A 27,301-nucleotide genomic window follows, 5' to 3' on the forward strand; every position below is an offset into this window, starting at 1 on the left:
CTCCACCTCCACCACCCACCCTCCACCTCCACCACCCACCCTCCATCTCCACCACCCACCCCTCCATCTCCACCACCCACCCTCCATCTCCACCACCCACCCATCCACCTCCACCACCCACCCTCCATCTCCACCACCCACCCTCCATCTCCACCACCCACCCCTCCATCTCCACCACCCACCCTCCATCTCCACCACCCACCCTCCATCTCCACCACCCACCCTCCATCTCCACCACCCACCCTCCATCTCCACCACCCACCCCTCCACCTCCACCACCCACCCTCCACCTCCACCACCCACCCTCCATCTCCACCACCCACCCTCCATCTCCACCACTCCTAATCCCTAGGGCGTTGGGTCCCGGCCTCCTACTTATGGGGACGTCCTGGCCATTCTCCAGACAGGCCTGTCCCCTCTGAGCCCGAGGTTGGGAGGAGCCCCTGCCTGCGCACATGTGTCCCCATGGGGTCTCCGAGGACCCCGTCCCTGGAAGCCCAACCCAGACACATGCCTGACCTTGCTCTGCTCTGAGGTCGCCCTCCTGCCTCCCTGGGAACCTCCGTGTGCTCAGCACCCGCCGCCCGTCCTGAGTGGACTCCGTGCTGCAGCCGCGCTCAGGCTCTGCAGAGTCCAGCTGCCTGGTGTCCACTCCTGTCTAGGAACCAGCTCGCGGCCACCTCTGTCCCACTTCGTGAGACAGGAAGCTGTTGCGTCCCTAGAAACAGCGGAGAGGTCCCTGAGTCCGACCCTGCCTGACACTCAGGATGTCCGGTGACATGGAAGTTGCAAAACAGGACAATGAATCCAGCGAACCACGAGTCGCCATTTGTGGGAAATTGACCTGAACTGCCGTCCGCTATTTTCTCCTGTCGATAATGCAGCGGTTCCACTTCCTTTGCCGACCCTTCCAGTCGCCCTGGGAGAAGGTGGGGCAGGGCTGTCCCTGTGGAGGACATTGCTCAGGGGCCTCTGGGGCCAAGCTCAGTGGACGGCAGCGGGCAGGGAGCCCTCCTGGGGGTCGCGGGGACTCCAAGCCCGCCTGGGCGCAGCCACGGGCACAGCTGGGCAGCAGCTCTGGCTTCCTCGCAAGCACGTTCCTCCTCCTCCTTTCCAGGCAGCCCCTCGGGAGGAAGCGGCTCCGGAAGGCTGAGACCTGAGCTCGAGTTCTGAGCCTCATCCTGCCGCACACGGGCCGCTCAGAGGCGCAGGACCCGGTCCCCCCGGCCGTGCCCTCCTGGCTCCTGGGCACTGTCTCAGCTGCCCGTTCATCAGGACGACAAAGTGCCCCAAAAATAACCTAAAAGAGGACAAATCAGGTTTCCTCTGAGTTTCCCAAGTCTCCATGTTGCCCTGCGTCCCCTGCTCTCGACCCAAGTGAGGCGGAACATCGTGGCGGAAGGTGGGGCGGAGACGAGCTCTGGGCTCCTGGAGGCTGGGAAGAGAGGGTGGGTGATGATGGACAGACAGACAGACGGACGGACAGGTAGATAGAGCAGGAAAACTAGTGAGATAAAGAAACAGAAGGTAGAAAAGAAGAGAGGCAGCCAGCAGAGGCCAGGGGCAGGACACAGTCCGTGCGCACGCACAGCCTCCATCCAGGGGACCCCCACAGCCTCCAGCACCTCCGCGACCTGCGCTCACCGCTGTGGCGGGATCGCTCTTCCTGACGAGGGTCGGACGATGCAGAATCAGGACCAGCAGCTGCCGCCTTGATGGGGGGCAGCCGTCATGGCGGATGGCCGACCACTCAGCTCCCCAGGCTCCACGAGAGCCGGATCCCCACGCCCACACCTGCCTCGCTGTGTCCTCCAGGAGGCCACTGGGCCCCGTCACCACCGAGCACGGAGTGTCCCGTCCACTCCTCCCTGAGCCAGCGCCTCCTGCCCCTCTGAGAAGCACCAGCCTCCTCTCGGGCTCCGGCTGGCCCGGGACACCCGCCTCTTCCACGTCCAGCATCCTCCACAGACGGGCCTCCTGCCTCCTGGCCTCTCTCCTGGGCACGGAGGTCTGCTCTGGTCTTGGCCACGTGTTGCTCCCGGATTCCTGAGACTCAAACATGGACGACGTCCTCCCAGCGGCCGGCACGAGGCCCGAGACCGTAGCTCTGCCACCGGGAGCCGAGCTCCAGGCCAGAGCTGGACCCTGCCGGCCACAGGGCTGTCCAGGGGCCGTGAGCTCAGCCCCTCCTGGGTCTCGGGACGGCTGGAGCTGCCCTGACCCCGGGTGGCCCGGGACGTCCATCCTGAGCTCTGACCCTCCTCGGACTCAGCACCTTCTCCATGAGACCCGGGAACGTCTCCCCAGGACCTGCCCTTGCCCGGCTGGTGGGGACGTCCATCTCTGTGGCCCTGGTCCTTCTGCTCGGCCGCGTGGGACCCTCTAGGAGCCTCTCTGGAAGGTCCTGCAGCCCTGGAGAGCTCCGTGCAGACCCGGCTCGCTGGACGGGGTGGAAGTGGCCTCAGCTGCAGGGAGCGTGGGCGGGGCCACTGCAGAGGAGAGGCCACCACGGCTGCAGGCTGGGCAGCCTGGCCAAGGCCACCTGGAGGCCAACATGGCCACACCAACAGCACTGACCAGCCAGGAGACGGGCACCACCAGGAGAAGGTGGATGGGCACCACCAGGAGGGACGGCCCCAGAGACCTCATGGAGCAGCTCCTGGCCTGGGGACACCTCGACCTCCGTGGGCAGCGTCAGCCGGGGTTCCGCCCGTGGACACCAGGAGGACCCACCTGCTGCAGCCGCACCGCCGTGACCGCCAGCGGGCTGAGCTCTGGGGGGACGGACCTCTCCAGGGAAGGTGGACGGAGCCGCGGGTGCACCTTGGGGACCGGGAGACACCATGGCCACAGCCGGGCAGCCCCAGGTGACCACCGATGGAACCTGGCCGAGCTCGGCTCCTCCACGTGATCGGGAGGGGCGGGTCCTCGGGGTCATGGGACCAGGACAGCGAGGCCACCTGCCGTGTCCTCCCGGTGGCCCCAGCGACAGTCCCCGGGCCCCTCGTCCCCGTGCACGGCGCCGGCCGTCGGCTCTGCATCTGGCAGAGACTTTTGCTGGGCCCGGGCTCCCCAGGCTCCTGTGGCCTCTCCTGCTCCGCTGGACGCGTCCTGGTCCTGTCCAGCTGGAGGGGCCACCAGCAGCCAGGCCTCTGACAGCCGCCCCTCCCTTCTTGCTCCGTCTCTGCATCTGATCACAGGTGCCCATCCTGGGCTCTGCTGCCCCCGGTCACCTTCTGCAGGACGCTGGGGGGTGGCCCAGCGTCACTGCCCACAGCCTGGGTCTCGGCTGGGTCACGTCTGTGGTCACCCGGCTCCTGGACCGGGACCCAGCTCTGCCTGGTTTGCCTGGGGGGCTCCGAGGTCCAGGCTGGACTCCGTGTCCTCCACGAGCCACGGAACCCGGACACACCCGCTCCCGGTCCTCAGCCTGGCCTGGCTCCGGGTTTCACTGGGAAATCTGGACACGTCTGTAGGATTCTTTGTTGGCTTAGAAGGTCGGACACTGTTCTGGAATGTGGCTGGTGGACACAGGAGTGTGGTCACACGAAATGTCACTGGGTATTAATGACGGATAATCAGTCCCCAAATGAGGAAGCCCAGGAGGGACGGGAGGGACCAAAGAGAAAAAGGAAGCCGTGGACCAGAGACGGTGCATTCGGCTCCGTGAGGCCCAGGGTGTCTGCGGGCTGGACGTGGAGAGGGGACTTCAAGATGGCGGCCTGAGGCTGGAGGCTCGAGGCACGAGTAAGGACAGCTGTGGAGGCTGGAGGCCGGGTGGGGGGCGGGCGGGTCCCTTGCTCCATGGTTTTGGATTTGCCCAGGCAGCTCCGTGCGGATGAGGCCTCTTGGCGGCTCAGGGCTCTGCTGTGGGACCTGAGGGTGGGAATCGGGGCTCACAGCTTGAGGGCTCGGGGGAGGAGTGACCGGGAACTGTCCAGGGTCTCAGGGGCTCTGTGCTCGGGGGTCTGTGTCAGCTCTGGAAATGGGCCTCACCCAGGCCGAGGTCTGAGGCTGCTTTGCCTGGACACCTCGTGTGCAGAACGGATACCAGGGAGGAAAAGGAGCCCGTGGTCAGGAGGGACCCGAGCGATGGGCCTCGGCCAGCAACTCCAGGAGGAGGAGGCCCAGGCACGAGCGCAGCTTTCCCGGGGGTTGAACTCGGCTCCTGCTCCTGATGGCGTCCCTGGGGTTGGAGGAAGGGTCCACGCAGGGGTGGCCACGTCGGATGGAAGGCGGGGAGCAGGCACCAGGGTGGGTGATGGGCCTCCCCAGGGCCCAGGTGGGTCAGCTGAGCTGGACACGGGGTGCTGCAGCCTTGGGTGACTCTGGAGAAGGTCCAGGGGAGAAGGGGCTTCGGACCCTCCCAGCTGCTGACGGGGAGGACGTGGTGGACAGGAATAGAGAGGAGGGCGTCCCGGGAGAGCAGGGCCGAGAGGGGAGCTGGGTGCCCGGGGTGGACGGCTGGGACGGGGGGCAGGTGCCCGGGGTGGACGGCTGGGACGGGGGGCAGGTCCCCGGGGTGGACGGGCTGGGACGCGGGGCAGGTCCCCGGGGTGGACGGGCTGGGACGCGGGGCAGGTGCCCGGGGTGGACGGGCTGGGACGTGGGGCAGGTCCCCGGGGTGGACGGCTGGGACTCGGGGCTCCGCTGAGGGAGGCCCCCAGGTGCAGCAGATGACAGCCAGCGGTCAGCAGAGGCTCCTCTGCAGGACAGGCAGGCCCAGCAGTGCCCCAGCCCAGGGGCCAGGTGGTGAGCTGCAGGGGGGACCTACGGGTGACCAGGGGCTCCGGCCAGGGACGGAGGACCCCGTGTTCCCAGGCGTCTGTGGAGCAAGGAGCCCAAGTGACCCGCCAGGGCGTCTGGGAGGGAGAAGCCGCCCCGAGCTGGACAGGGTCAGCGGCAGGAGGAGGACGCAGCTCTGTGCCGAGGGGAGGCAGCGGGTGGACGGGCCTCGCTGCCCCGCGTCTAAGGGCGTCCAGCAGCCGGAGCCCCGACCCAGGCCCGCCTCCTCTGCAGCCCCACGGAGCCGCCTCTGCCGGCCGGTCCACCCGGGAGTCTGCCCACAGGCGGCCCTGCCTCCTGAGCACGCAGCCGGCACCGGCGGCCAGGCCTGCCCAGAGTGACCCTTGTCCTTCCTCTTTTCCTTCGTCAGTTACTCTTTCTTTCATTCCATCGTCCGGGGGAGTCGGGCTGCTGGAGGTTTGGCGGGGAGGCTCTGCGTTTTGCGCAGCTGGAAGAGGCTGTGGAGCCCGCGGGAGGCGCCCCGGCCAGGGAGGAGCCGGGTGCTCGGCAGGGAGGACGGGAGGCCGAGGCGTGGGCAGCTGGAACCCAGTCGCCGTCCAGAGCCCAGGTCCCGCCCTCCAGCCGCCCCACCATCCAGACGCTCAGGAAAGGGGACGTGGACGTTGGTCCCTGTGATCAGCCCTGTGAGGGCCCCAGCCACCTCTGCACGGTGGACTTGAACGAGGGGTCAGCTGCACCCGCAGGAGGCCCGGCAGCACCCCGCCTGGTCACGCTCGAGGGGACCGAGTGACCCGCCAGGCCGTCTTTGAAAAACACCAGGTTTCTTTTTCTTTCCCAACAAGTAAAAATAAAACAAATAGAAAGCGACACAGAGGCGCCAAACGTGGAAGAACACAAGGAGAGGACTTGCATCCTCGCTCTGGGGTGGACGCGTCCCTCCCGCTTCCACCCGCAGCTCAGGACACTTCTTCGACCACCAGGACCTCCTCGTGATCCTCTTTCCCGACTCCTGTGGCCAGATCTTCCCAGTTCATCTGAGGGTAAAGATGGAGGGTGGTCAGCATCCGGTGTCACAATAAGGCCCGCGTGAGGGACAGCTGGACCTCGGATGAGGCTCCAAGGGCCTCATGGTGGACACGTGAGGGTCACTGAGGGAACAGCTCACGAATGGGGGAACTCCGTGCACCACTCGTCACGTGCAAAGGCCCTGGGGCCAGAAGCAGCCGGGAACCAACGGCAGGCTTGGCTGGCACACCGACTCATTGGGAAGTCTCTCCCCTCCATCTCCCTGTCTCTCTATCTCTGCGGCTCTGCCGCTCTCCGTCTCTGTCTCCCTCTCCTCCTCCCAGGTCCCCGACCCGCATTTTCTGCACAAGGCTCGCTGGGTAGACAGAGAACCCCAACCACGTCCGTGACATCCCTGTGGCCCCCTGAGAGGAGACGGGACCCCAGGCGCCCGGTCCCCCTGCCTCCCCTCCTGGCCGGCCCTCTGCCCTCGCACCCACCTGATGGTTTTGGTTGACTTTGTCTTTGATCTGAGGAATCGGGGGGAAGAGACCACGCAGCCCGTGGAACCTGGGGAGACAGAGGAAGGAGAAGGTGACGGGACCCCGGCTCCCACAAGTGCCCAACCCAAGCCTTCTTCATAGACTCGGTCCAACTCTGCAGAGCGGAATCAGAGAGGGACAAAGCATAGGCACCCGGGCCACGGGGACAGCAGGGAAGGGCCACAGCAGGGAAGGAGTCCCCCAGGGTCACTCGGACCCGTGATGGCCATGGCGGACGTGGGCACCTAAGCAACTCCAGGTCCCTGGTGTTGTAAGGCTGGGCACTGCACACAAATGTCCCTCCTGAGGGCCACTGTGCGTGGAAGGGACCTGGTGTGGACACAGGGTCTCTGCAGAGGCAGGGAGTGCAGGACCCTGAGAGGAGCTCCTCCTGGTCAGGGTGGCCCTGAGGCCATGACCGTGTCCTCACAAGGGACAGAAGAGGAGACACAGACACAGAGGAGGAGCCACGTGGAGACGGAGGCAGAGGCTGGAGGGCTGGGGCCACCGCCCAGGGCCGCCTGGAGCCCAGGAGCTGGAGAGGCAGGAAGGAGCCTCCCTGAGCCTGTGGAGGTAGCTGGACACCATGGGAAGAGGCTGGTCCTGTCCCCGTCTTGACCCAGAACCTGTGCAGGGGACCTGGTGTGGACACGGGGTCTCTGCAGAGGCAGTGAGTGCAGGACCCTGAGAGGAGCTCCTCCTGGTCAGGGTGGCCCTGAGGCCATGGCCGTGTCCTCACAAGAGACAGAAGAGGAGACACAGACACAGAGGAGGAGCCACGTGGAGACGGAGGCAGAGGCTGGAGGGCTGGGACCACCGCCCAGGGCCGCCTGGAGCACACCCTGCCTGCATGCCACAGATCCTAGTTCTGCTCATCTCTTCCCTGCTTCCTTCTAAGGCGTCCAGAAGTGCCTGGTCCCCTCCTGGGTCCCCAAACCTGGCCTGGGAAGCCCCGCGGCCACCCCCGGGGTGGAGTCTGATTGTGGGGCTGCCTGAGCTTCAGGGTTGGGTGGGCGGAGGCTCCTGGTGGGCTGAACAGGGGAGCCAGGAGGCTGAGGGAGCCTCACCCCATGGAGTCCTCTGGGGCTTGGGGACGGCCACCGGCTTGGGAGCAGAGTCCCAGCCGCCAGTCAGCAGCAGAAAGCCTTGCCCAGGGTCCCCTCTGGAGCCCGTCCACGCCGACTCTCTGGTCACCTGGTTTTGCTCCTGCCTCCCTCCCACCTCCCTCGACCAGGCACCTGGGGACCCTCTGCAGCTTTGGTGCCCGGCAAGTCCTCCCGTGCCCACTTCCCGCCTGCTGCGGGGGACGCCCCTGCACCTCGGTGGTCACCTGTTAAAGAGGCAGCCGAGGACCAGGGCGCAGACCAGGGTCCCCAGGACCACCAGCAGGTAGACGTGCAGGAGACTGGCTTCAGGTCCCTGGGAGCCTGGGAGGGGGACACACAGGGCTGTCCATCACCGGCCGTGCTCCATCCCTGGCTGGGGCCCCAGGGAGCTGGGCCCCACTGGCCAGAGATGCTCCCGAGCCCGCGGAGCCCGCGTGAGCTGGACGCTCCCTGCAGGAGCGGGGCCGCCAGGGGAGAGCCGTCCAGCGTGGTCACACCCCGGGGCCGGTCAGCGCTCCCTCCTTAGGAGCATCTTTAAACGAGGACATTCTCGCCTGCACTTATTTATCGCCGGTGCCGGGGACCGAGCGTCCCGCAGGTGAACCCAGGGCTGACGGGACCTGCCAATCAACTGGTGCGTCCGCGACCGGTGCGCGCGACTGTTCCGCCCATGCTCCGCCTGCCCTGGACGGAACCAGGCCTCGCAGGCGCTGGGCGGGCCACGCCCGGCCCTGAGGTCCTCATTTTCCATTGACACCACCAAGCTGGTGTCCTTGGGGGGCGCCATGGGGGAGTTAGGTGTGTCCGCCCCGCGGCCTGATGACATGCGGGGATTGACAGCTGTCAGTACAGAAGGCTCCGCGCAATGAATGCGGAACGTGAATTCTACACTGCGAGTCCCAAGAGCTGATCCTGCAAAAAGATCGCTAGGCCTAAAACGGCCTGCGAGGATCATCACGGTACATTTATATAATGATAAAGATTAACGTTATTGTTGATATTTTATGCTGTGGTTGGAGCCCAAGGCCTCCCCATGATAGGCGAGCTCTTTACCATTGTGCTATATCTGCAGCCCCTGTAACCTCTTTTAATATTTCAAAATATCTAGAGGTGCGGTAGTTGTTTTTGTTGTCGTTGTTATTATATTATTATTATTATTATTATTATTATTATTATTATTTTGGTACCGGGGTGGAACCCAGGGCCCTTTATCACTGAGCCACATCCCAAGCCCTCCTCATTATTATTTTTTTAATTTAAAGACAGGGTCTCACTAGGTTGCTCAGGGCCTCCCTAACTCGCTGAGGCTGGCCTCTGATTTGCCATCCTCCTGCCTCAGCCTCCCGAGTTGCTGGGATCACAGGTATGCACCAAGACGCCAGGTGACAGTTAGACTCTGTAAGCATCAGATTGACATCAATTCTACCACCTTTGATTCTTACCAACTGACCATGTTTGAGGGGAGGAGCTAGTTGAGTCCACTGGCAATTTTTTTTATCCTTTCCTGGAACAGCGTTCTCCTGATTAGGGCTAAACAGTCCCAGTTCCTATTCCATTTTATATTCTATTCTTTTCTGTTTTATTTTCTATTATATTTTCTATTCTATTCTATTTTCTATTCTATTCTATTCAATTTTCTGTTCTGCTCTATTTTCTATTCTGTTCTATCCCTTTCTATTTTTTATTCTATTTTCTATTCTATTCTATTTTCTATTCTAGTCTATTTTCTATTCTATTCTCTTTTATTTTCTATTCTAGTCGATTTTCTATTTTTTTCTATTCTATTTTCTATTCTATTCTATTTTCTATTTTATTCTGTTCTATTTTATATTGTAGTCTATTTTCTATTATTTTCTATTCTATTTTCTATTCTATTCTCTATTTTCTATCACTTTCTATTCTATTTCCTATTCTACTGTATTTTCTAGTGTATTTTGTATTTTATTCTGTTCTATTTTCTATTCTATTCTATTTTGTAGTCTTTTTTCTATTCTATTTTCCATTCTATTCTATTTTCTAGTCTTTTTTCTATTCTATTCTATTTCTATTATTTTCTATTCTATTCTATTTTATTTTCTAGTCTCTTTTCTATCCTAGTCTCTTTTCTACTCCTCTCTTCCCGCCTCCGTCCTGGCGGCTCTGCAGAAGGACCCTGGGCCTCACGCCGCCTGGAGCCACCGCAGCCCCGGACCCGCTGGAGCGGGCGCTTGGCCGGGGCGGGACGGGGACCTGCGCGGTGGGTCCGGACGCGGCCGGGGTCGCGCGGCGGCTCCGCGGCGCAGGCGGGGCAGGAAGGCTCTAGCGAGTCCAGCCTCTGGACCACCCCGGGGTCCCCCGAGGGGGCCCTGCCGTCCCTGCGGCGACCCGGGACCTGCTGAGGCGCAGGCAAGAGGCCCCCGGGGCGTCCCCTGGGCCCGGCGCCCTGGCCCGGCGCTCACCGAAGTCCACGGGCGGACCCCAGGCCCCCCACGCTCCGCCCCGGGCGTCGGCCGCTCTGATTCTCAGGGTGTGCCTGGCCCCCGGCCCCGGGCTGGGCACCAGGTACCGGTTCTGCACGTCCCCGGCCACGACCTGCGGAGAGAGCATAGGGTCACTGCGCGTCCCCACGTCCCCACGTCCCCGGCCACGACCTGCGGAGAGAGCAGAGGGTCACTGCGCGTCCCCACGTCCCCACATCCCCGGCCACGACCTGCGGAGAGAGCAGAGGGTCATGCACGTCCCCACGTCCCCACGTCCCCGGCCACGACCTGCGGAGAGAGCATAGGGTCACTGCGCGTCCCCACGTCCCCGGCCACGACCTGCGGAGAGAGCAGAGGGTCACTGCGCGTCCCCACGTCCCCACGTCCCCGGCCACGACCTGCGGAGAGAGCAGAGGGTCACTGCGCGTCCCCACGTCCCCGGCCACGACCTGCGGAGAGAGCAGAGGGTCACTGCGCGTCCCCACGTCCCCACGTCCCCGGCCACGACCTGCGGAGAGAGCAGAGGGTCATGCGCGTCCCCACGTCCCCACGTCCCCGGCCACGACCTGCGGAGAGAGCAGAGGGTCACTGCGCGTCCCCACGTCCCCACGTCCCCGGCCACGACCTGCGGAGAGAGCAGAGGGTCACTGCGCGTCCCCACGTCCCCGGCCACGACCTGCGGAGAGAGCAGAGGGTCACAGGCGCCGCGCGGCCGCCTGCGCTGCGGAGAGACGCGGGTAAGATCAGCGGGCGGTTCCGAGGCAGCCGGCCATCCCGCGGGGACCCGCGGAGCCAGGGCGGCTCCGTTCCAGAGTCAAGGGCACCGCGACCCCAAGGGCAGGAGCGCGGTTTAGAAAGGACGCGCCCGGCATCCGCGGGTTCCACCGAGCGGCTATTGGCCCCAAGGAACCAGCGCGGGACGCCGTTCCCTCCGCTCAACAGGGACGGGACGTGGCTCCCGAGGGGCGCGCCCAGAGGAGGATAGGGCTGCGGTGGGCGCCAAGTTCTGCGTTCCCACGGGACCGAAGAGGAGACTGGGGTCACAGTGGCCCCAACGGACGGAGAGGATCTTCCTCCGCGGGTGGGATGGAGGGAAAGGCCCGCTCAGCGGGGGTCTGCTCGGCCAAGCAGGCGCAGAAAAGGCAGATCAGTAGGGAAAACGGAAGCGATTCCAGCAAATTCCACGAGGAAGCGGCGAGAAAGAGGGACCCCGCCCAGCGGGAGCGGCAGGGCGCGCAGCATCCCTTGAGGACTGGAGGACACGTCCGCCGGCCACAGATCCCACCCAGCCGGCCACAAGCGGGGACGCTGGCACGCGTGTCCAGCTGGCCACGACGGCGGGGGTGAGACTCACCACTGGGTCCTCGCTGAGGGCCTCCGCGTTCTGGAGAGAGAACAGAACAGAAGGGGCGACGCGACAGGTCGGAGGATTTTCACAAGAGGGTGGACTGTCCTCTTCGTGTCTGGGGTGCTGGGGGTCCACGGCCCCTGACCAGGCAGAGAGGCCGCCCTCCATCCGCCTCCTCCAGAGCCCAGAGGACGAGGCAGGGCGGGGCCACGGATGGGGAACTGCAATGGCCACCCTCCCAGTGGACGGGCCCAGGGGGACAGGTCAGGGCCCTGCAGGAGAGATGGAGAGTCTCTTCCCTCCTCCACGGCGGCCCAGCGGACCTGGAGTGGCCTCTTCTCTCTGTTCTATGGTCCAGGTGGACCTGAGGGGCCTCTTCCCTCTCCCCTGTGGTCAGGTGGACCTGAGGGGCCTCTTCCCTCTCCCCTGTGGTCAGGTGGACCTCAGTGGCCTCTTCCCTCTGCTCTGTGGTCAGGTGGACCTCAGTGGCCTCTCTCCAGCGGGTCCAGCATGGCCCCTCCTACCTGGCCTCCTCTGCAGCTCCACGTCGCCCTGACTCCCAGGGTTGCCACTGTCCCCCGGCTGCCTTCCCGGTGCCCTCCCCGGGCCAGCGGTCAGCCCACAGTGGACTGTCCACCCTCCGCTGAATTCGCGGCAGAGTCATGGACTCCGTGCGGTTCCCGGGCACCTCGGCCCCACCCGTTCACGTCCTCTGTGCTGCCCGGCCGGGCACTGACCTGTCTCCAGATGCCCAGCTGGTACTGGAAGTCCCCGTCGGACAGGCCGGCCCTGGTCCGGGGCTGGTCCCACTGGACGAGGCAGTGCGAGGCGTTGCAGGCCACGCTGACGTTGTCCGGCGGACTGATCTGCTCTGCAGGGGACCCAGCGCGCAGCTCTGAGCCCAGGGAGCCGAGGCTGAGCCCCGCCTGCCCGTCAGCGATGGTCAACACCCGGAGCTCCGGGAACCTCTCTCCGCTTCCCCACAGTCAGCTGAGGAGGGACGGGAGGCCCCAGGTGGCTCTGAGACCTGTTCTCAGACAGGCACGCGGTGCACGCGCCCCCGCGAACCTAGCAGACATTTCCCAAGAGACGCCCAGGAGGAAGGACGAATAGAGGAACAGCGTCCAGCCTCGGCCGCAGAAGCAAGAGGACACGGGGATTTCACGCCGCGCCCCTCAGGACTAAAGGCTGGAGGAGACGCGCAGAAAACCGAGCGCTCTTTCCCCGTGGGTGGGACCGTAAGTTAGTACAGCCACCGTGGAAATCGGGGCGGAGTCGCCTCCAAAGACTTGGAACCGCCTGAAGCCCCAGCTTAGCACCCCTCGGTGTTTACGCTGGACCTTTAAAGTCACCTTGCTACAGTGATTCAAGCACGACCTTATTTAGAGCAGCAAATTCACAACAGCCAAACTGTGGAACCAGCCCCGGTGCCCATCCGTGGATGAAGCGATAAAGAAAATGTGGCGTATGTTCACTCCGGAGTTTTGTTCAGCCACAGAGAAAAATGAAATCCCGGCACTGGCAGGAAAATGGATGGAGCTTGGGAACATGATGCTAATTGAAATACGTTAACCTCGGAAGGTCGAGGGTCATGTGTTTTCTCGCATATGTGGAAGCGAGAGCGGAAAAAGGGCAAGAAATGTGTGAGGCAGGGTGATCTCCTAAAAAGCAAAGGGAGATCAGTGGAGGGAAGGGACAGGGTGTGAGAGGAGGCCAGGCGAGGGGAACATGCTGGGGAGGGATTGGCCAAATTACATTGTTCTATCGTGTGCGTGTCTGAATGTGTAACAATTAATCTCACCTGTATATACAACTGTAATTCACCAATACCAAATCTGGGGGAAAAAAGTCAGACTTGGATGACCCTCAAGGGTGAACATGACAACAGTTTTTCCCCTTCCGACCCTGGGTCCAAGTGGCCATGAATCTACAAATGGGGACCTTTCCCCATGAGCATGGGCTGTTACTCAGCCATTAAAGGGGGCTTTGTGTAGGATTGTATTAGACTATTGTAATTTCATTCCTAAAGTCTGAGACTGGATGCCACTATCGGAAGCTTCTCAGTGTGTTTGGACAACAGGGCTGTCTGAAACGTGTCTTGTGACCGCAGATCTTTACCAAATCTACATATGTCTGAAGTTTATCAGATGCCAGTCCACTTTCCGATCAGCTGGATTAGGAAGCTGAGAGTAAAGGACAGGGTCTCACCTATCTGGTTGGTCACCATAATGCAGATTGTATTTATGTGTGAACATTAAGTAGGATGGCTTGGTGGTTTGCTCCAGCAGCCTGCAGAATCTTACACCAATTTTGAGGCAGGAGAGAAACAAGAACCGAAAGGAGCAGGGCACAGTCATGCCCGCCTGGCATCCCAGCAGCTCAGGAGGCTGAGGCAGGAGGATGGTTAGTTGGAGGCCAGTCTCAGCAATGTAGCAAGGCCCTGAGCAACTTAGCCAGACCCTGTCTCTAAATAAAACCCAAAAAGGGCTGGGGGTGTGGCTTAGTGGTTAAGCACCCCTGGGTTCAATCCCCAACACCCCAAAATAATACGTAACAACTTCCAATGTGTGTACACCCCAAACCTCCTCTACTGACTGGGTTGACAGGCTGGAAGGGCCAGGCCACTGAGACCCCGCAAGTGCTCGAAGAATAAGAGGCCGAGGCCTCCCAGCTTCCATGTTTACTAGGTTTTCTATAAAAAGAAGAGTCCGGGACCCCAAAGCACCCCTCACTCCAGAGTGCCTGCCGCTCCTCCCTCTGCATGAATCTCTCGGTTTTCTTAAATAAATCTCTGAGCCTCTTTGGGCACTTCCTACCCTTCCTTTCTGGGGCCCCTTGAGGTCCCCTTGGTTTAACCGACCTCCCGCCAGGCCTCCGCGCTCACCGATCTCCTTTGTTGACAAAATCGAGTCCAAGAACTGGATTTCCGCCTGCCGGCTGGTCCCGTTCACCAGGAAGAAAGCGTTGAAGGGCAAGGCGGAGAGGTCTTGCAGGTGGCAGCCCCGGTGGGTCCCCGAGTCTTGCATGTAATGGGGACATTCGGTCTCGTTTTTTCTCCTGTAAGATCCCAAAGGGCCCCAAAAGCAATTTGGGGGGGGAGAAACAAAAAAAGGAAAAGAAAAGAAATTGGCTTTCTTTTTTTGGCCTTCCTGACTCCCTCCCTGGTCCTCGGGCGGATCGGCTCCTACTCAGTGTCTCCTATGTACAGAAAATACTGGACATCGCTGGGGGCGGCCGGGCCCTGCGTCCAGCTGCAGTTCATGAAGTCCGCGCGGTAGATGACGCAGGAGAAGCCCCGGGCGGCCGTGCCCTCGGCGCCTGGAAGAGGCGGCGCGGCGTCAGGTCCCGCGAAGGGGCGGCCGGGCACCCGGATCGCCGCGCGGCCCCCCGCCTACCTGGGTTGGCATAGAGCAGCTCTTCCCGCAGGGTCCTCTGGCCCACGGCGACGCTGACCCGCAGGGTCACTCCTCCGTGCAGAGAGAGGCGGCGAAAGGTACACTGGCAGTCCCCGGGCCTGGGCTGATCAAAGGTTGCAGACAGCCGCCGGCGGTGGGAAAGGCAGCCCTGTCTGGGGACCTTCCCGGGACCTTCCCGGGACCTTCCCGGGACGCCCGCCTGCCGCCTCCGCCTGTGAAATCTGCCCCCGCCCCACATCCGCCTCTTCCGTGGATCCCGAGTGGACGCCCCGGCCCAAGCCGCCGGCGCAAGGTCTACTGCACCAGTCCTAGCGCAGCCAGGAGCGCGCGGTCCAGACGGGCGCGCCAGGAGGCAGCGTGGGCTGCGAAGCGGGAACACGGCTCTGCCTTTTGTTTTTCTGTTGCTCTGGGTTGCCCGGGACAAACGCAGGAGCTGTTCCCCAGTGCCAGGTCCCCTTGGGATGCCCGTGGACCATCACTTTACTGGTGGTCGCTTTAGTTACTTGGGGGCTGGGGATGGAAGCAGGGCCTCCTGCTGCCAAGATGCACCCCTCTTAGGGTTTTTATCTCTCTCTCTCTCTCACTCGCTCGCTCTTGCAGATGCACCTACATCACGATATCTACTTTCTCCTCATAGAAAACGCGACCCTCCAGTCCATTCTCAGGATCAAGTCCACCGAGATGGACTGATTCATCAGAGCCAGTGATTCTGGGCTGGCAGGTGGCTCCCCCGATCGCTGCCCCACCCCCGGGAGCTGCGCAGCTGAGCTTGGCGCGGCCTGGGTACCACCTGACCCGAGCCCGGGAGCTGCTGTTCCCTGAGACCCACCCTTCCAGCCACCGCGTCCTGGCTCAGCCGCCCAGGGGTCCCGCTGGGGCCTTGCTTCCCCTGGGCTCCGGAAGCCGCTGGGTGTTCTGGCCTTGCAGAAGCTCAGGGCTGGGGGTCCCCCTGCCACAGGGGCCCCGGGGCCTCCATCTGCCCTCTGTGTGCGGGGCTCCACGGAGGCCATCCTCCCTCTCTCACCGAGCCGCTGGGAGGGCACTTCAGAGTCCCTCCACCCCACCACCCTCCTCCCCTCTGGGTCTTCCCGTCCCTTCTCTCTCCTCCCTCGGCCCAGACTCCTGTCCACCAGTCCATGTCTGTAAGTACCATTTAGTATCCATGATCCGAGTCTGTCCACCGTCTCTCCATTCATCCACCACTCATCCCTTGACCTATCACTGTTCACTCATTATTTAATTACCTAATCTACCGTGCATGCAATCGAACCTCCCTCCCTCCATCCATCCATCCACCCATCCATCCATCCACCCATCCATCCATCCATCCCTCCCTCCCTCCATCCATCCACCCATCCATCCATCCACCCACCATCCATCCATCCACCCATCCATCCATCCATCTATCCACCCATCCATCCATCCACCCATCCATCCATCCATCTATCCACCCATCCACCCATCCATCCATCCATCCACCCACCCATCCATCCATCCACCCATCCATCCATCCACCCACCCATCCATTCATCCATCCACCCATCCATCCCTCCCTCCATCCATCCACCCATCCATCTATCCACCCATCTATCCATCTATTCACCCATTCATCCATCCATCCACCCACCCATCCATCCATTCATCCATCCACCCATCCATCCACCTATCCATCCATCCATCCACCCATCCACCCATCCATCCATCCCTCCCTCCCTCCATCCATCCACCCACCGATCCATCCACCCATCCATTCACCCATCCACCCATCCATCCATCCACCCACCCATCCATCCATCTATTCACCCATCCACCCATCCATCCATCCACCCATCCATTCACCCATCCACCCATCCACCCATCCATCCCTCCCTCCATTCATCCATCCACCCATCCATCCACCTATCCATCCATCCATCCACCCATCCACCCATCCATCCATCCCTCCCTCCATCCATCCACCCATCCATCCATCCATCCACCCACCGATCCATCCATCCATCCATTCACCCATCCACCCATCCATCCATCCACCCATCCATTCACCCATCCATCCATCCACCCATCCACCCATCCATCCCTCCCTCCATCCATCCATCCACCCATCCATCCATCCACCCATCCATCCATCTATTCACCCATCCATCCATCCATCTACCCATCCATCCATCCACCCATCTATCCATTCATCTCTCCATCCATCCATCCATCCACCCATCCATTCATCCATCCACCCATCCATCCATTCACCCATCCATCCACCCATCCACCCATCCATCCATCCATCCATCCTTCCCTCCATCCATCCATCCACCCATCCATCCATTCACCCATCCATCCATCCACCCATCCATCCATCCATCCACCCACCCATCCATCCATTCATCCATCCACCCATCCATCCACCTATCCATCCATCCATCCACCCATCCACCCATCCATCCATCCCTCCCTCCATCCATCCATCCACCCACCGATCCATCCACCCATCCATTCACCCATCCACCCATCCATCCATCCACCCACCCATCCATCCATCTATTCACCCATCCACCCATCCATCCATCCACCCATCCATTCACCCATCCACCCATCCACCCATCCATCCCTCCCTCCATTCATCCATCCACCCATCCATCCACCTATCCATCCATCCATCCACCCATCCACCCATCCATCCATCCCTCCCTCCATCCATCCACCCATCCATCCATCCATCCACCCACCGATCCATCCATCCATCCATTCACCCATCCACCCATCCATCCATCCACCCATCCATTCACCCATCCATCCATCCACCCATCCACCCATCCATCCCTCCCTCCATCCATCCATCCACCCATCCATCCATCCACCCATCCATCCATCTATTCACCCATCCATCCATCCATCTACCCATCCATCCATCCACCCATCTATCCATTCATCTCTCCATCCATCCATCCATCCACCCATCCATTCATCCATCCACCCATCCATCCATCCATCCATCCTTCCCTCCATCCATCCATCCACCCATCCATCCATCTTCCTATCCATCCACCCATCCATCCATCTACCTATCCATCCACCCATCCATCCCTCCCTCCATCCATCCAGCCATCCATCCATTCATCTTTCCATCTCTCCATCCATCCATTCATCCATCCATGTATCTGCCTGCTTCCTGCCTGCCTACCTTTCCATCTATCCATCCATCTCTCCATCCACCCATCCATCTGTGTATCCATCCATCTGTTCACTCATCCATCTATCAATCTACCTATCTGTCTAGTCATCTATTCATGGACTCATTTGTCCATTCATCCATCTATCCATCTATCCACCTGTTTTAGTCAGTTATTTCGCTGCTGTGACTAAATGATCCAACCAGCACAACTATAGAGGAGGAAAGGTTTATTTGAGGGTTCACAGTTTCAGAGGTCTCAGTCCATACAAGGCCGACTGCATTGGGGCTCCAGGTGAGGCAGATCATCATGGCGGAAGAGCATGGCAGAGGGAAGGAGCTCACATCATCAGGAAGCAGAGAGAGCGAGAGAGACTCCATTCTCCAGATACAAAACTTATACCCCAAAGCCACACCTCAATGCCAATCTTCTCCAGTCACACCCTTCCACTTCAGTTAATCGCATCATGGATTAATTCACTGATTGGTTAAGACTCTTACAACCCAATCAATTCTCCTCTGAACCTTTCTGCAATGTCTTAAATGTAAGCTTTTGGGGGACACCTCGCATCCAAACCATAACATCACCCATCTGTCCATACATCCAACCAATCAACCATCCATATATTCACTCATCTCTCTCTATCTATCTATTCATCTATCCATGGATTCATTTGTCCATTCATTCACCACCCACCCACCCATCCAATCATCCATCCATCTATCTACCCATTCATCCATCTATCCATCCATTCATCTATCCATCCATTCATCCATCCATCCATCCATCTGTCCATCCTTCCATGCAACCATCCATCCATCTATCCATCTATCCATCCATCCATCCATCTATCCATCCATCCTATGTATCCATCCATCCATCCACCACCCACCCACCCATCCAACCATCCATCCATCCATCTATCCACCCATCTATCCATCCACCTATCCATCCATCTACCCATCCATCCATCCACCCATCCATCCATCCATCTTCTCATGCACATATCCATCCATCGTCCATCATTTGTCATTATCCATTTTCCTCTTTTCTCATCCACCATCTTTTCCTCTGCCTCCGTCCCTCTCCTCTCCTTCTTTGCCCTTACATCTCCCATCTCCCCTTCCCTCCATCCTGACATGCAGTCCACGTGGGACGGGGGCCAGGGTAGATGGACGAAGCTCACCTTGCCTTCCTCCCCTGCAGACCGGGCTCCCCTGACAGGCCTGTGCCCGATCCCTTCCTTTAGGGTGAGGTGCTCTCTGTCCCCCAAGGAGTCGGGCGCCCTGGCCATGTCTTGCGCTGAGCCAACTCTTCCCTGGCCACCTCAATCTGGTCCCTACATTTCCAGCAGTGTTCTGCACGTGTCTTTGCTGAGTCTCTTCCCTCTTGTCTTCACCTCGGTGGGGGGCACACGAGGCTCCTACCTGAGCCCCCGGGATGCTCCTTACCCTGTGCTCGATTTTCCCATTTTCCTTGTGAATCAGGAAGCATCTGGAGCTGGTGGAATTTTCTAGGCAGTTCCAACTGAGCCTCATTGCCCTCGGGTCAAATTTCAGGTTGAGACGGGGAGATGGTGACTCAGTTGGCACATCTGCAAGGACACCACGCAAGTTAGAAGTGACTTTGCTCACCTCCCCCACCACTCTGCACTCTGCGCCTGCAAGGTGGCCGTGGCCAGGACTGGCTTCTACGGGCCTGGGACACTGCCCTGTCCCCAGGAGTCCCCTCGCCTGGACCCTGTCTCCTCCACACCTGGGCCTCCCTGTCCAACTCCAGCAGGGGACGTGCATGCAGGGGTTAGAAGTCTCCAGAATGAAACCAGCACAGGATGCGGCTCAGTCCTGGGCTCAGAATAGGCTTGTCTCAAAGATGGCGCCTGGCAATATGGAGGGACCTGAGAGGCCCGGGGTCCCTGGCCACCTTCCCCTGCTCCTCTTCTCTAAGGAAAGCCACACACCTGGAAGGACCCTCTGGCCTCCTCTGGGGCAGGTCCACACCCGGGAAGGACCCTCTCACCTCCCCTGGAGCAGGTCACACCTGGGAAGGAGCCTCTCACTTCCCCTGGGGCAGGTCACACCTGGGAAGGACCCTCTGGCCTCCCCTGGGGCAGGTCACACCTGGGAAGGACCCTCTGACTTCCCCTGGGGCAGGTCACACCCGGGAAGGACCCTCTGGCCTCCCCTGGGGCAGATCACACCCAGGAAGGGCCCTCCGGCCTCCCCTGGGGCAGGTCACACCTGGGAAGGACCGTCTGGCCTCCCCTGGGGCAGGTCACACCTGGAAGGACCCTCTGGCCTCCCCTGGGGCAGGTCACAGCTGGGAAAGACCCTCTGGCCTCCCCTGTGGCAGGTCACACCTGGGAAGGACCCTCTGGCCTCCCCTGGAGAGGCCATGAGACCCTCCTGGACAGGGGCCTCCCTGCATCTGGAGGAAGGAGCCTCCTTCTCTCCGAGGACACAGAGGACTCTGAGTCCAGCTGGCTGAGCCCCGGCTGCACCCAGGAGGGCTGACCCTCTGCCCACCCTGCTCGGCTGCCCAGGTCTTGTGATCCTCCTGCCTCAGCCTCCTGAGCCGCCGAGCGTGGCCCCGCCGGCCGTGCCTCTGGGCCTCCTTCCGTCCACACACACGCTCTTCAGCTCTTTTCCACCGATTCCACTTTCACGAGCAGCCGGGGACCCTGGGAAGGGTGGAGGGAGACCCTCCTGCCCAGCGGGAGCTGCCTGTACCCCCCGCAGGGGACGCGTCTGGCTGTGACCCTCGGGATGGTCCAGGGCTGTTCCTCTGCTGGACTGTCCAGCTCCTGGTCCTCGGGGCCACTTGTCTCCCAGCCGTGACTGGTTCCATCTCTGGTGCCGGGGTCTCCGTTCTGGTTGAAACGGACGCCCCCGTGTCAGGCCTCAGCGGAGGAGCCGGTGGGGACCTTGAATCGCCAGCCTCGAGTGGTCGGTCCATTGGTGGGTTAATGGTCACTGGCATCTTCAGAGTGGACTTGCGGTAAAAGCCGCCTTCGCCGGGTTGCCTGGATGCCCACCCCATGCCCGGCACCATCTTGGGATTCCGATGGCCAGACTGAGCCAGCGGGTGCAGAACCCCAGCTGCACGGGCCTCCTGCTCCTTAGGAAGGACCCGGCCTCAGGCACGGAGACTCGGCAGTCCCAGCCTCCTGGCCCCCTGCAGGCCTGACCTAGTGCCGGCCGCTCCAGGGCTGGGGGCTGCAGGCAAAGGGTTTCCCGGCTGGTCTCTGCTGGTCGGGGGTCGAGTTCCCTCTGTCCCGTAGCGCTGGCCCCCTGGACCGTCCATACCTCAGCATGCAGAGTCCTGGGCCTGGTCTCTTGCTGCCACGTGCTTGGGATTCCCCGGGCAGCCTGAGCCGGGGGGGGAGGTTGAGACCAGCCCGGGCTCCCTGGCGAGACCCCGAGTCACAAGCAAAGGGATCGACCGGAGCGACTTTCAGAAGGACGGATGCCAGCTTGAGTCTCCGCAGCTGTGTGGCTTTCTGTGACTGTCTTGGCCTCTCTGTTCTCTGATCGAATGCAGCCACGGCGCGTCTACCCCTTGGGGAGGCGGGTTCTGCGCCCTGAGCCCCATCCCCGGTCCTGGCCAGACTGGGTTACTGACCCTCACGGTCACCCGGCTGGCCAGTGGTGAAGCAAACCCCAGCCCAGGTGTGACCGAAAGGCCCGGCCAAGTCCCCGCACTCACCTGGTGGCTCCCGGGTCCCCAGGGAGGACGGTCCCAGCAGCACAGGGAGGAGGAGGGTCAGCAGCAGCCTCGGGGGAGCACAGGGCACTGCGGAGGGAAAAGCCACAGCGTGAAGGAGCGTCGCTCCACGTGGACCTTCTCAGGCCACTGTCCCCCCAACCGCAGGTGACCAGCAGGCCGCGGCTGAGAGCAGAGCCTCTCCCGCCTCCCGCCAGGGGTCAGGACCTGGACGTCCCTGGGCATCATCCCGTCTCCTCGTGGGGTCAGGGCGTGGACGTCCTGGGGACATCACTGTACCTCGCTGCCTGCGGCTCCTCCCGCCTCTGCCCCGGCCCCTCGGCCGCCCGGGTCCTGCCCGAGGCTCCGTCCAGCCGGACCTGGGGTCCAGCAGAGGCTGGATCCGACTGGCCTGCTCGGGCTGCTCCTGGCTGTCCCCGTCCTCTGCAGTCAGAGTGGACTCTGCGGCTGACCCAAGAACTTAGGGGACCGAATTCTCTTCAGTTCTTTGGAATCACACGTTTTATTTGTTCTAATGAGTCGTCCTCGATTTTTTCCTTTGTTTTCCACTTTAAACGCAGTCTGGTGGCTGGAACCGCCGCTGCTCATGGGTGCGATGGGGACAGTTCACCACTGAGCTAACCACCCGGGTTCCCGGACCCAAGTATTAGGGTTTGTTGTTGTTTTTTTTTTTTTTTTTAGATTTCCGGTTTTAGATTTTTTCCCCTTGACACAGGACAAAGCAGAAGAAATCGTCCGGGGAGTCCCGGTGCGGTAGAATTTCATCAGTAACACAGATATTCGCGGAGTAAGGCAGAGACGGGGCTCGGTGGCCGCAAGGAAACGGAAAATCACATCGTGGGGAGAAGGTCACTCGGACGTGGCTGCTGGGACTGCAAATTGGTGCAACCACTCTGGAAAGCAGTGTGGAGATTCCTCAGGACACTTGGAATGGACCCACCATGTGACCCAGCTATCCCACTCCTGGGTTTATTCCCAAAGGACTTAAAATCAGCACCCTACAGTGACACAGCCACATCCATGTTTATAGCAGCTCAACTCACAATAGCTAAACTATGGGACCAACCTGGGTGCCCTTCAACAGATGAATGGATAAAGAAAATGTGGTACATCTACACAATGGAATATTACTGAATCATGAAGAAGAATGAAATTCTGGCCTTTGCTGGTAAATGGATGGAGCTGGAGAAGATCATGCTCAGTGAAATAAACCAAACCCAAAATACCAAAGGCTGAATGTTCTCTCTGATATGCAGATGCTAATTCACTATAAGGGGAAATAGAGAAGAATGGAGGTACTTAGATTAGGTAGAGGGAGTGAAGGGAGGGAAGGGCGTGGGGCAGGAAGGACAGTAGAGTGAACAGACGTGGTGACTCATGTGCATGTGTGACTGCATGACCATGTGATCCTGCAACATGGACAGTCAGAAAAATGAGAGATGACCCTCCATTTATGTCTGATCTGTCAAAATGCATCCATGCCTTCTGCTGTCAGGTGCAACTCGTTAGAACAGGTAAAAAATCAAACAAAACAACTGCATAGTTTTTATATGAAACATTCAGAAAAGCTGAGCATGCCACAATGAGCGCCCACTGTTTACAGCCGCGTTGGAGGCGAGACACCAACTTTACCTGAGGTGCACAGGTTTCCAATCGGCAGGACTCTCCGTTCAGAAAAAGTGTACGCGGCTAGCGAATCGGCTGGAGGATCGCCCCGACTTCGTCCCTGTCTCCATGCGTCGCTTTACGCCTCGCAGTGGCTGAGGCTGGCTTTGAACTCGCCATCCTCCTGCCTCAGCCTCCCCAGCCGCCGCGATGACAGGCGTGCGCCCAGGCGCCCGACCGGAGTATTATGATATTTTCAGCACAGCGTGGAAGCCCCTTCGGCAGCGGCCGACCTTGACTCGGCCTCTTGGAAATGCAAAGACCAGCTTGAACAGTCACCAGGCTCTTGAGTCCGGGGACAGCCCGCGCCACCGCGCCGCCGCGAGACTCCAGGCAGCCCCGTGCGAACTGCGCCCAGGGACCACGCGCGCTCGGGGAACCGCTCCCACCGGTGTCCGCGGAGGGATCTTTCCTCCTCGGCCTTCCTCTCCGGCCTCCATTCCAAAATGTCTGCAGGTTGGGCAGGGCCAGTCGCCCTGGGTCACCAGAAGCTTGTAAGGAAGTGTCTCTCCTTCCCTTCGCCTTTGCACAAAGGCAGCTTTTTGAATGCAAAAGGGGCGTTTCGCCCGGCGCGCCGCCCGCTGCGGGGCTTTGAGGCGGAGGCTGCAGACTCCAGGGACCCGGGCTCCTCTTCTGCAGGACGCGCACTAAGCCCCAGATCCGCCCGAAGGGGACGCACGGGAAAAGCTCAGGCAGAACAGAAGGACCGGGGGGAGGTGGCCGGGGCCCAGAGAAACCGGCCGCCCCGAGGTCCCGGGTCAGCGGGAGCCGCCGCCCGGCCCTGCGCGCCCGCCCTGCACCCACGCCCCGCCCACGCCTCTGACTCGCTCGTATTTTTTTTTTTTTTAAGTTTCATAACATCGAAAAGAGTAACTGACGAAGGAAAAGAGGAAGGACAAGGGTCACTCTGGGCAGGCCTGGCCGCCGGTGCCGGCTGCGTGCTCAGGAGGCAGGGCGGCCTGTGGGCAGACTCCCGGGTGGACCGGCCGGCAGAGGCGGCTCCGTGGGGCTGCAGAGGAGGCGGGCCTGGGTCGGGGTTCCGGCTGCTGGACGCCCTTAGACGCGGGGCAGCGAGGCCCGTCCACCCGCTGCCTCCCCTCGGCACAGAGCTGCGTCCTCCTCCTGCCGCTGACCCTGTCCAGCTCGGGGGCGGCTTCTCCCTCCCAGACGCCCTGGCGGGTCACTTGGGCTCCTTGCTCCACAGACGCCTGGGAACACGGGGTCCTCCGTCCCTCCCCGGAGCCCCTGGTCACCCGTAGGTCCCCCCTGCAGCTCACCACCTGGCCCGTGGGCTGGGGCACTGCTGGGCCTGCCTGTCCTGCAGAGGAGCCTCTGCTGACCGCTGGCTGTCTCTGCTGCACCTGGGGGCCTCCCTCAGTGGAGCCCTGCATCCCAGGTGCCCCGGCAGCCTGTGCCCACCCGTCCACCCCGGGGACCTGCCCCACGTCCCAGCCGTCCACCCCGGGCACCCAGCTCCCCTCTCAGCCCTGCTCTCCCGGGACGCCCTCCTCTCTATTCCTGTCCACCACGTCCTCCCCGTCAGCAGCTGGGAGGGTCCGAAGCCCCTTCTCCCCTGGACCTTCTCCAGAGTCACCCAAGGCTGCAGCACCCCGTGTCCAGCTCAGCTGACCCACCTGGGCCCTGGGGAGGCCCGTCACCCACCCTGGTGCCTGCTCCCCACCTTCCATCCGACGTGGCCACCCCTGCGTGGACCCTTCCTCCAACCCCAGGGACGCCATCAGGAGCAGGAGCCGAGTTCAACCCCCGGGAAAGCTGCGCTCGTGCCTGGGCCTCCTCCTCCTGGAGTTGCTGGCCGAGGCCCAGTGCTCGGGTCCCTCCTGGCCACGGGCTCCTTTTCCTCCCTGGTATCCCTTTTGCACACCTGAGTCTGTGCATTTGCAGAAACCCTTGTGCTTTTTCTCTTCTTAGCCTAAGGAGATCCGGGACCCAGCCGGAGACCCCAAGCTGGGCAGAAGCAAAAGATACCCCCACACCACCGCCTCCAGCATCTCGGGTCAGGGTTGGCGCCCTAGCAGGTGCCGGCGGGGGCTGGGCACCTTCTCAGAAGCTGAGGGAACCTCACGCCGTGGGCGGGCAGTTCTGCATTTTAGTTCCTTTCCGGGACCTTCCACTTGCTCTATGACGGCTCATCAAGATGGAGAAAGACCAGGAACTTGTGGAAACTTGACTTGAAAACCCAGCTGTCCTGAGCTGGATCCCTGCATCTGCGCCAGGAGCCGCCGGCAGGGAGACGGCGGGTCTTCTGTTGGGGGGTTGGTGAAGGATTTGGACCACTTTCCTCCCCCCCTAAAAAAACAAAACCCAACCCAGACTCAGGGGGCTCCTTGGGAAGCGGTCAGGGCTGCCCGAGACGGTCCCAGCCGCTGGGCTGCGGGCACTTCACGGAATTGCCCGGAAAACCCCGAGGTGGGGCTGCCCCGCTTTCCTTCCTGTGTCCCCGTCTGGCGGGATGTTTTCCTAAGTGGATTAAAAGGCTCTGGGTGGGGCTCCAGGGCGGAGCCCTCGCCCACCCGCCCGCCAAGGCTCGGTCCCGAGCACCAGAGAAAATCAAGACGGAGATCCGGACAAGCCCAGGGGCAGGTGCAGGGGCCTTAGCAACTCCGCAGTCGGGGCCACGCTGCCCACTTCCAGAATGTTCTCCGCACCCCACAGGGAGGCCCCGGACCCCCTCAGGTCCCTAGTCTGCCCCCCGCGGTCCCTGGAGACCGAGGAGCCATTTCCCTCTCTGGGGCTTCACCAGGTAGGATCCTCAGACGGTGTTTGGCCTCTCGGACCCGCCGTGGCTGTGGCCCCAGGCACGGCTGGTTCCTGTGCTGGACTCAGGACGCCCACGAGAGGGGACAGGCCCCCTCAATCGCATCACGCAGAAGAGAGCCCCTGGCCAGGCTGGACTCTGCCGCTCTGGGTTGAACCTCTCTGCCTTGTGAGCCGGGCCGCCTCGGGCGTTGTCTTACAGTAACGCAGGCCCGGCTCCCAGGCTGCCCCGGCAGGTGGCTTCCCGCCTCTGGACCCAGGGCTGCCGAGGCCCGTGGATCCCAGCAGCCGACGAGGGATTTAGAGACGGGTGGCTCCTTGCTCAGAGGCGCCTGGGGCTGCTGACGCTGCCCGCCCAGGGGCACGCTGGACGGAGGAACTTGGATTCTCAAGGTGGCCGCCCTGGCTGGGCTGGGGCCACTCCCACGACAGGTCAGGGTCCCCACGACTGCTCCAAATGCAGCCTCTCTTTCCAGAGCCGACACAGACCCCCGAGCACAGAGCCCCTGAGACCCTGGACAGTTCCCGGTCACTCCTCCCCCGAGCCCTCAAGCTGTGAGCCCCGATTCCCACCCTCAGGTCCCACAGCAGAGCCCTGAGCCGCCAAGAGGCCTCATCCGCACGGAGCTGCCTGGGCAAATCCAAAGACCACGGAGCAAGGGACCCGCCCGCCCACCACCCGGCCTCCAGCCTCCACAGCTGTCCTTACTCGTGCCTCGAGCCTCCAGCCTCAGGCCGCCATCTTGAAGTCCCCTCTCCACGTCCAGCCCGCAGACGCCCCGGGCCTCACGGAGCCGAATGCACCGTCTCTGGTCCACGGCTTCCTTTTTCTCTTTGGTCCCTCCCGTCCCTCCTGGGCTTCCTCATTTCAGGATGGGCAGACCAGATCATTGGCTGTCACTCTGGGCTGGGACACCAGCAGGTGACGACACACGCCCAGTGCTGGCAGGCACACCCCTGGCACCACCGGACAGTTCTGACCAAAAGGGCCAGCGGCAGAGACGTGTCCAGATTTCCCAGTGAAACCCGGAGCCAGGCCAGGGCTGAGGACCGGGAGCGGGTGTGTCCGGGTTCCGTGGCTCTTGGAGGACACGGAGCCCAGCCTGGACCTCGGAGCCCCCCAGGCAAACCAGGCAGAGCCGGGTCCCGGTCCAGGAGCCGGGTGACCACAGACGTGGCCCAGCCGAGACCCAGGCTGCGGGCAGTGAGGCTGGGCCACCCCCCAGCGTCCTGCGGAAGGTGACCGGGGGCAGCAGAGCCCAGGATGGGCACCTGTGGTCAGATGCAGAGACGGAGCAAGAAGGGAGGGGCGGCTGTCAGAGGCCTGGCTGCTGGTGGCCCCTCCGGCT

General features: G+C 61.5%; 1 protein-coding gene across 4 annotated transcripts; it reads right to left on the bottom strand.

The window, feature by feature from the left end:
* Nucleotides 1-5,554: 5,554 nt before the first annotated feature.
* On the bottom strand, nucleotides 5,555-26,777 carry LOC124972637 (granulocyte-macrophage colony-stimulating factor receptor subunit alpha-like). 4 transcript variants are annotated; one of them, XM_047537143.1, is made up of 12 exons: nucleotides 26,662-26,777; nucleotides 21,495-21,581; nucleotides 19,241-19,383; nucleotides 14,602-14,725; nucleotides 14,395-14,524; nucleotides 14,091-14,263; nucleotides 11,944-12,077; nucleotides 11,213-11,242; nucleotides 9,838-9,970; nucleotides 7,624-7,720; nucleotides 6,252-6,321; nucleotides 5,555-5,780 (listed from the first exon to the last, which is right to left on the bottom strand). In XM_047537143.1, coding segments are annotated over exons 1-12 (1,200 nt in total). In that variant the 5' UTR covers nucleotides 26,663-26,777; the 3' UTR covers nucleotides 5,555-5,702. The 4 variants fall into 4 exon arrangements, with proteins under 4 accessions (XP_047393099.1, XP_047393101.1, XP_047393102.1 ...); XM_047537145.1 differs by lacking the exon at nucleotides 26,662-26,777 and adding an exon at nucleotides 23,145-23,822; XM_047537146.1 differs by lacking the exon at nucleotides 9,838-9,970.
* Nucleotides 26,778-27,301: the final 524 nt, after the last annotated feature.

This window comes from Sciurus carolinensis, chromosome X (genome assembly GCF_902686445.1).
Source record: "Sciurus carolinensis chromosome X, mSciCar1.2, whole genome shotgun sequence".
NCBI lineage: Eukaryota > Metazoa > Chordata > Mammalia > Rodentia > Sciuridae > Sciurus > Sciurus carolinensis.

Bases quoted from the DNA above. Each gene is read 5' to 3' on its own strand.
- LOC124972637 (XM_047537143.1), bottom strand. The intron at 19,384-21,494 runs GTGAGTGCGGGG...GTGTCCTTGCAG, and splicing joins GGGGACCCGGGAGCCACCAG to ATGTGCCAACTGAGTCACCA. The intron at 9,971-11,212 runs GTGAGTCTCACC...CTCTCTCCGCAG, and splicing joins CCCTCAGCGAGGACCCAGTG to GTCGTGGCCGGGGACGTGCA.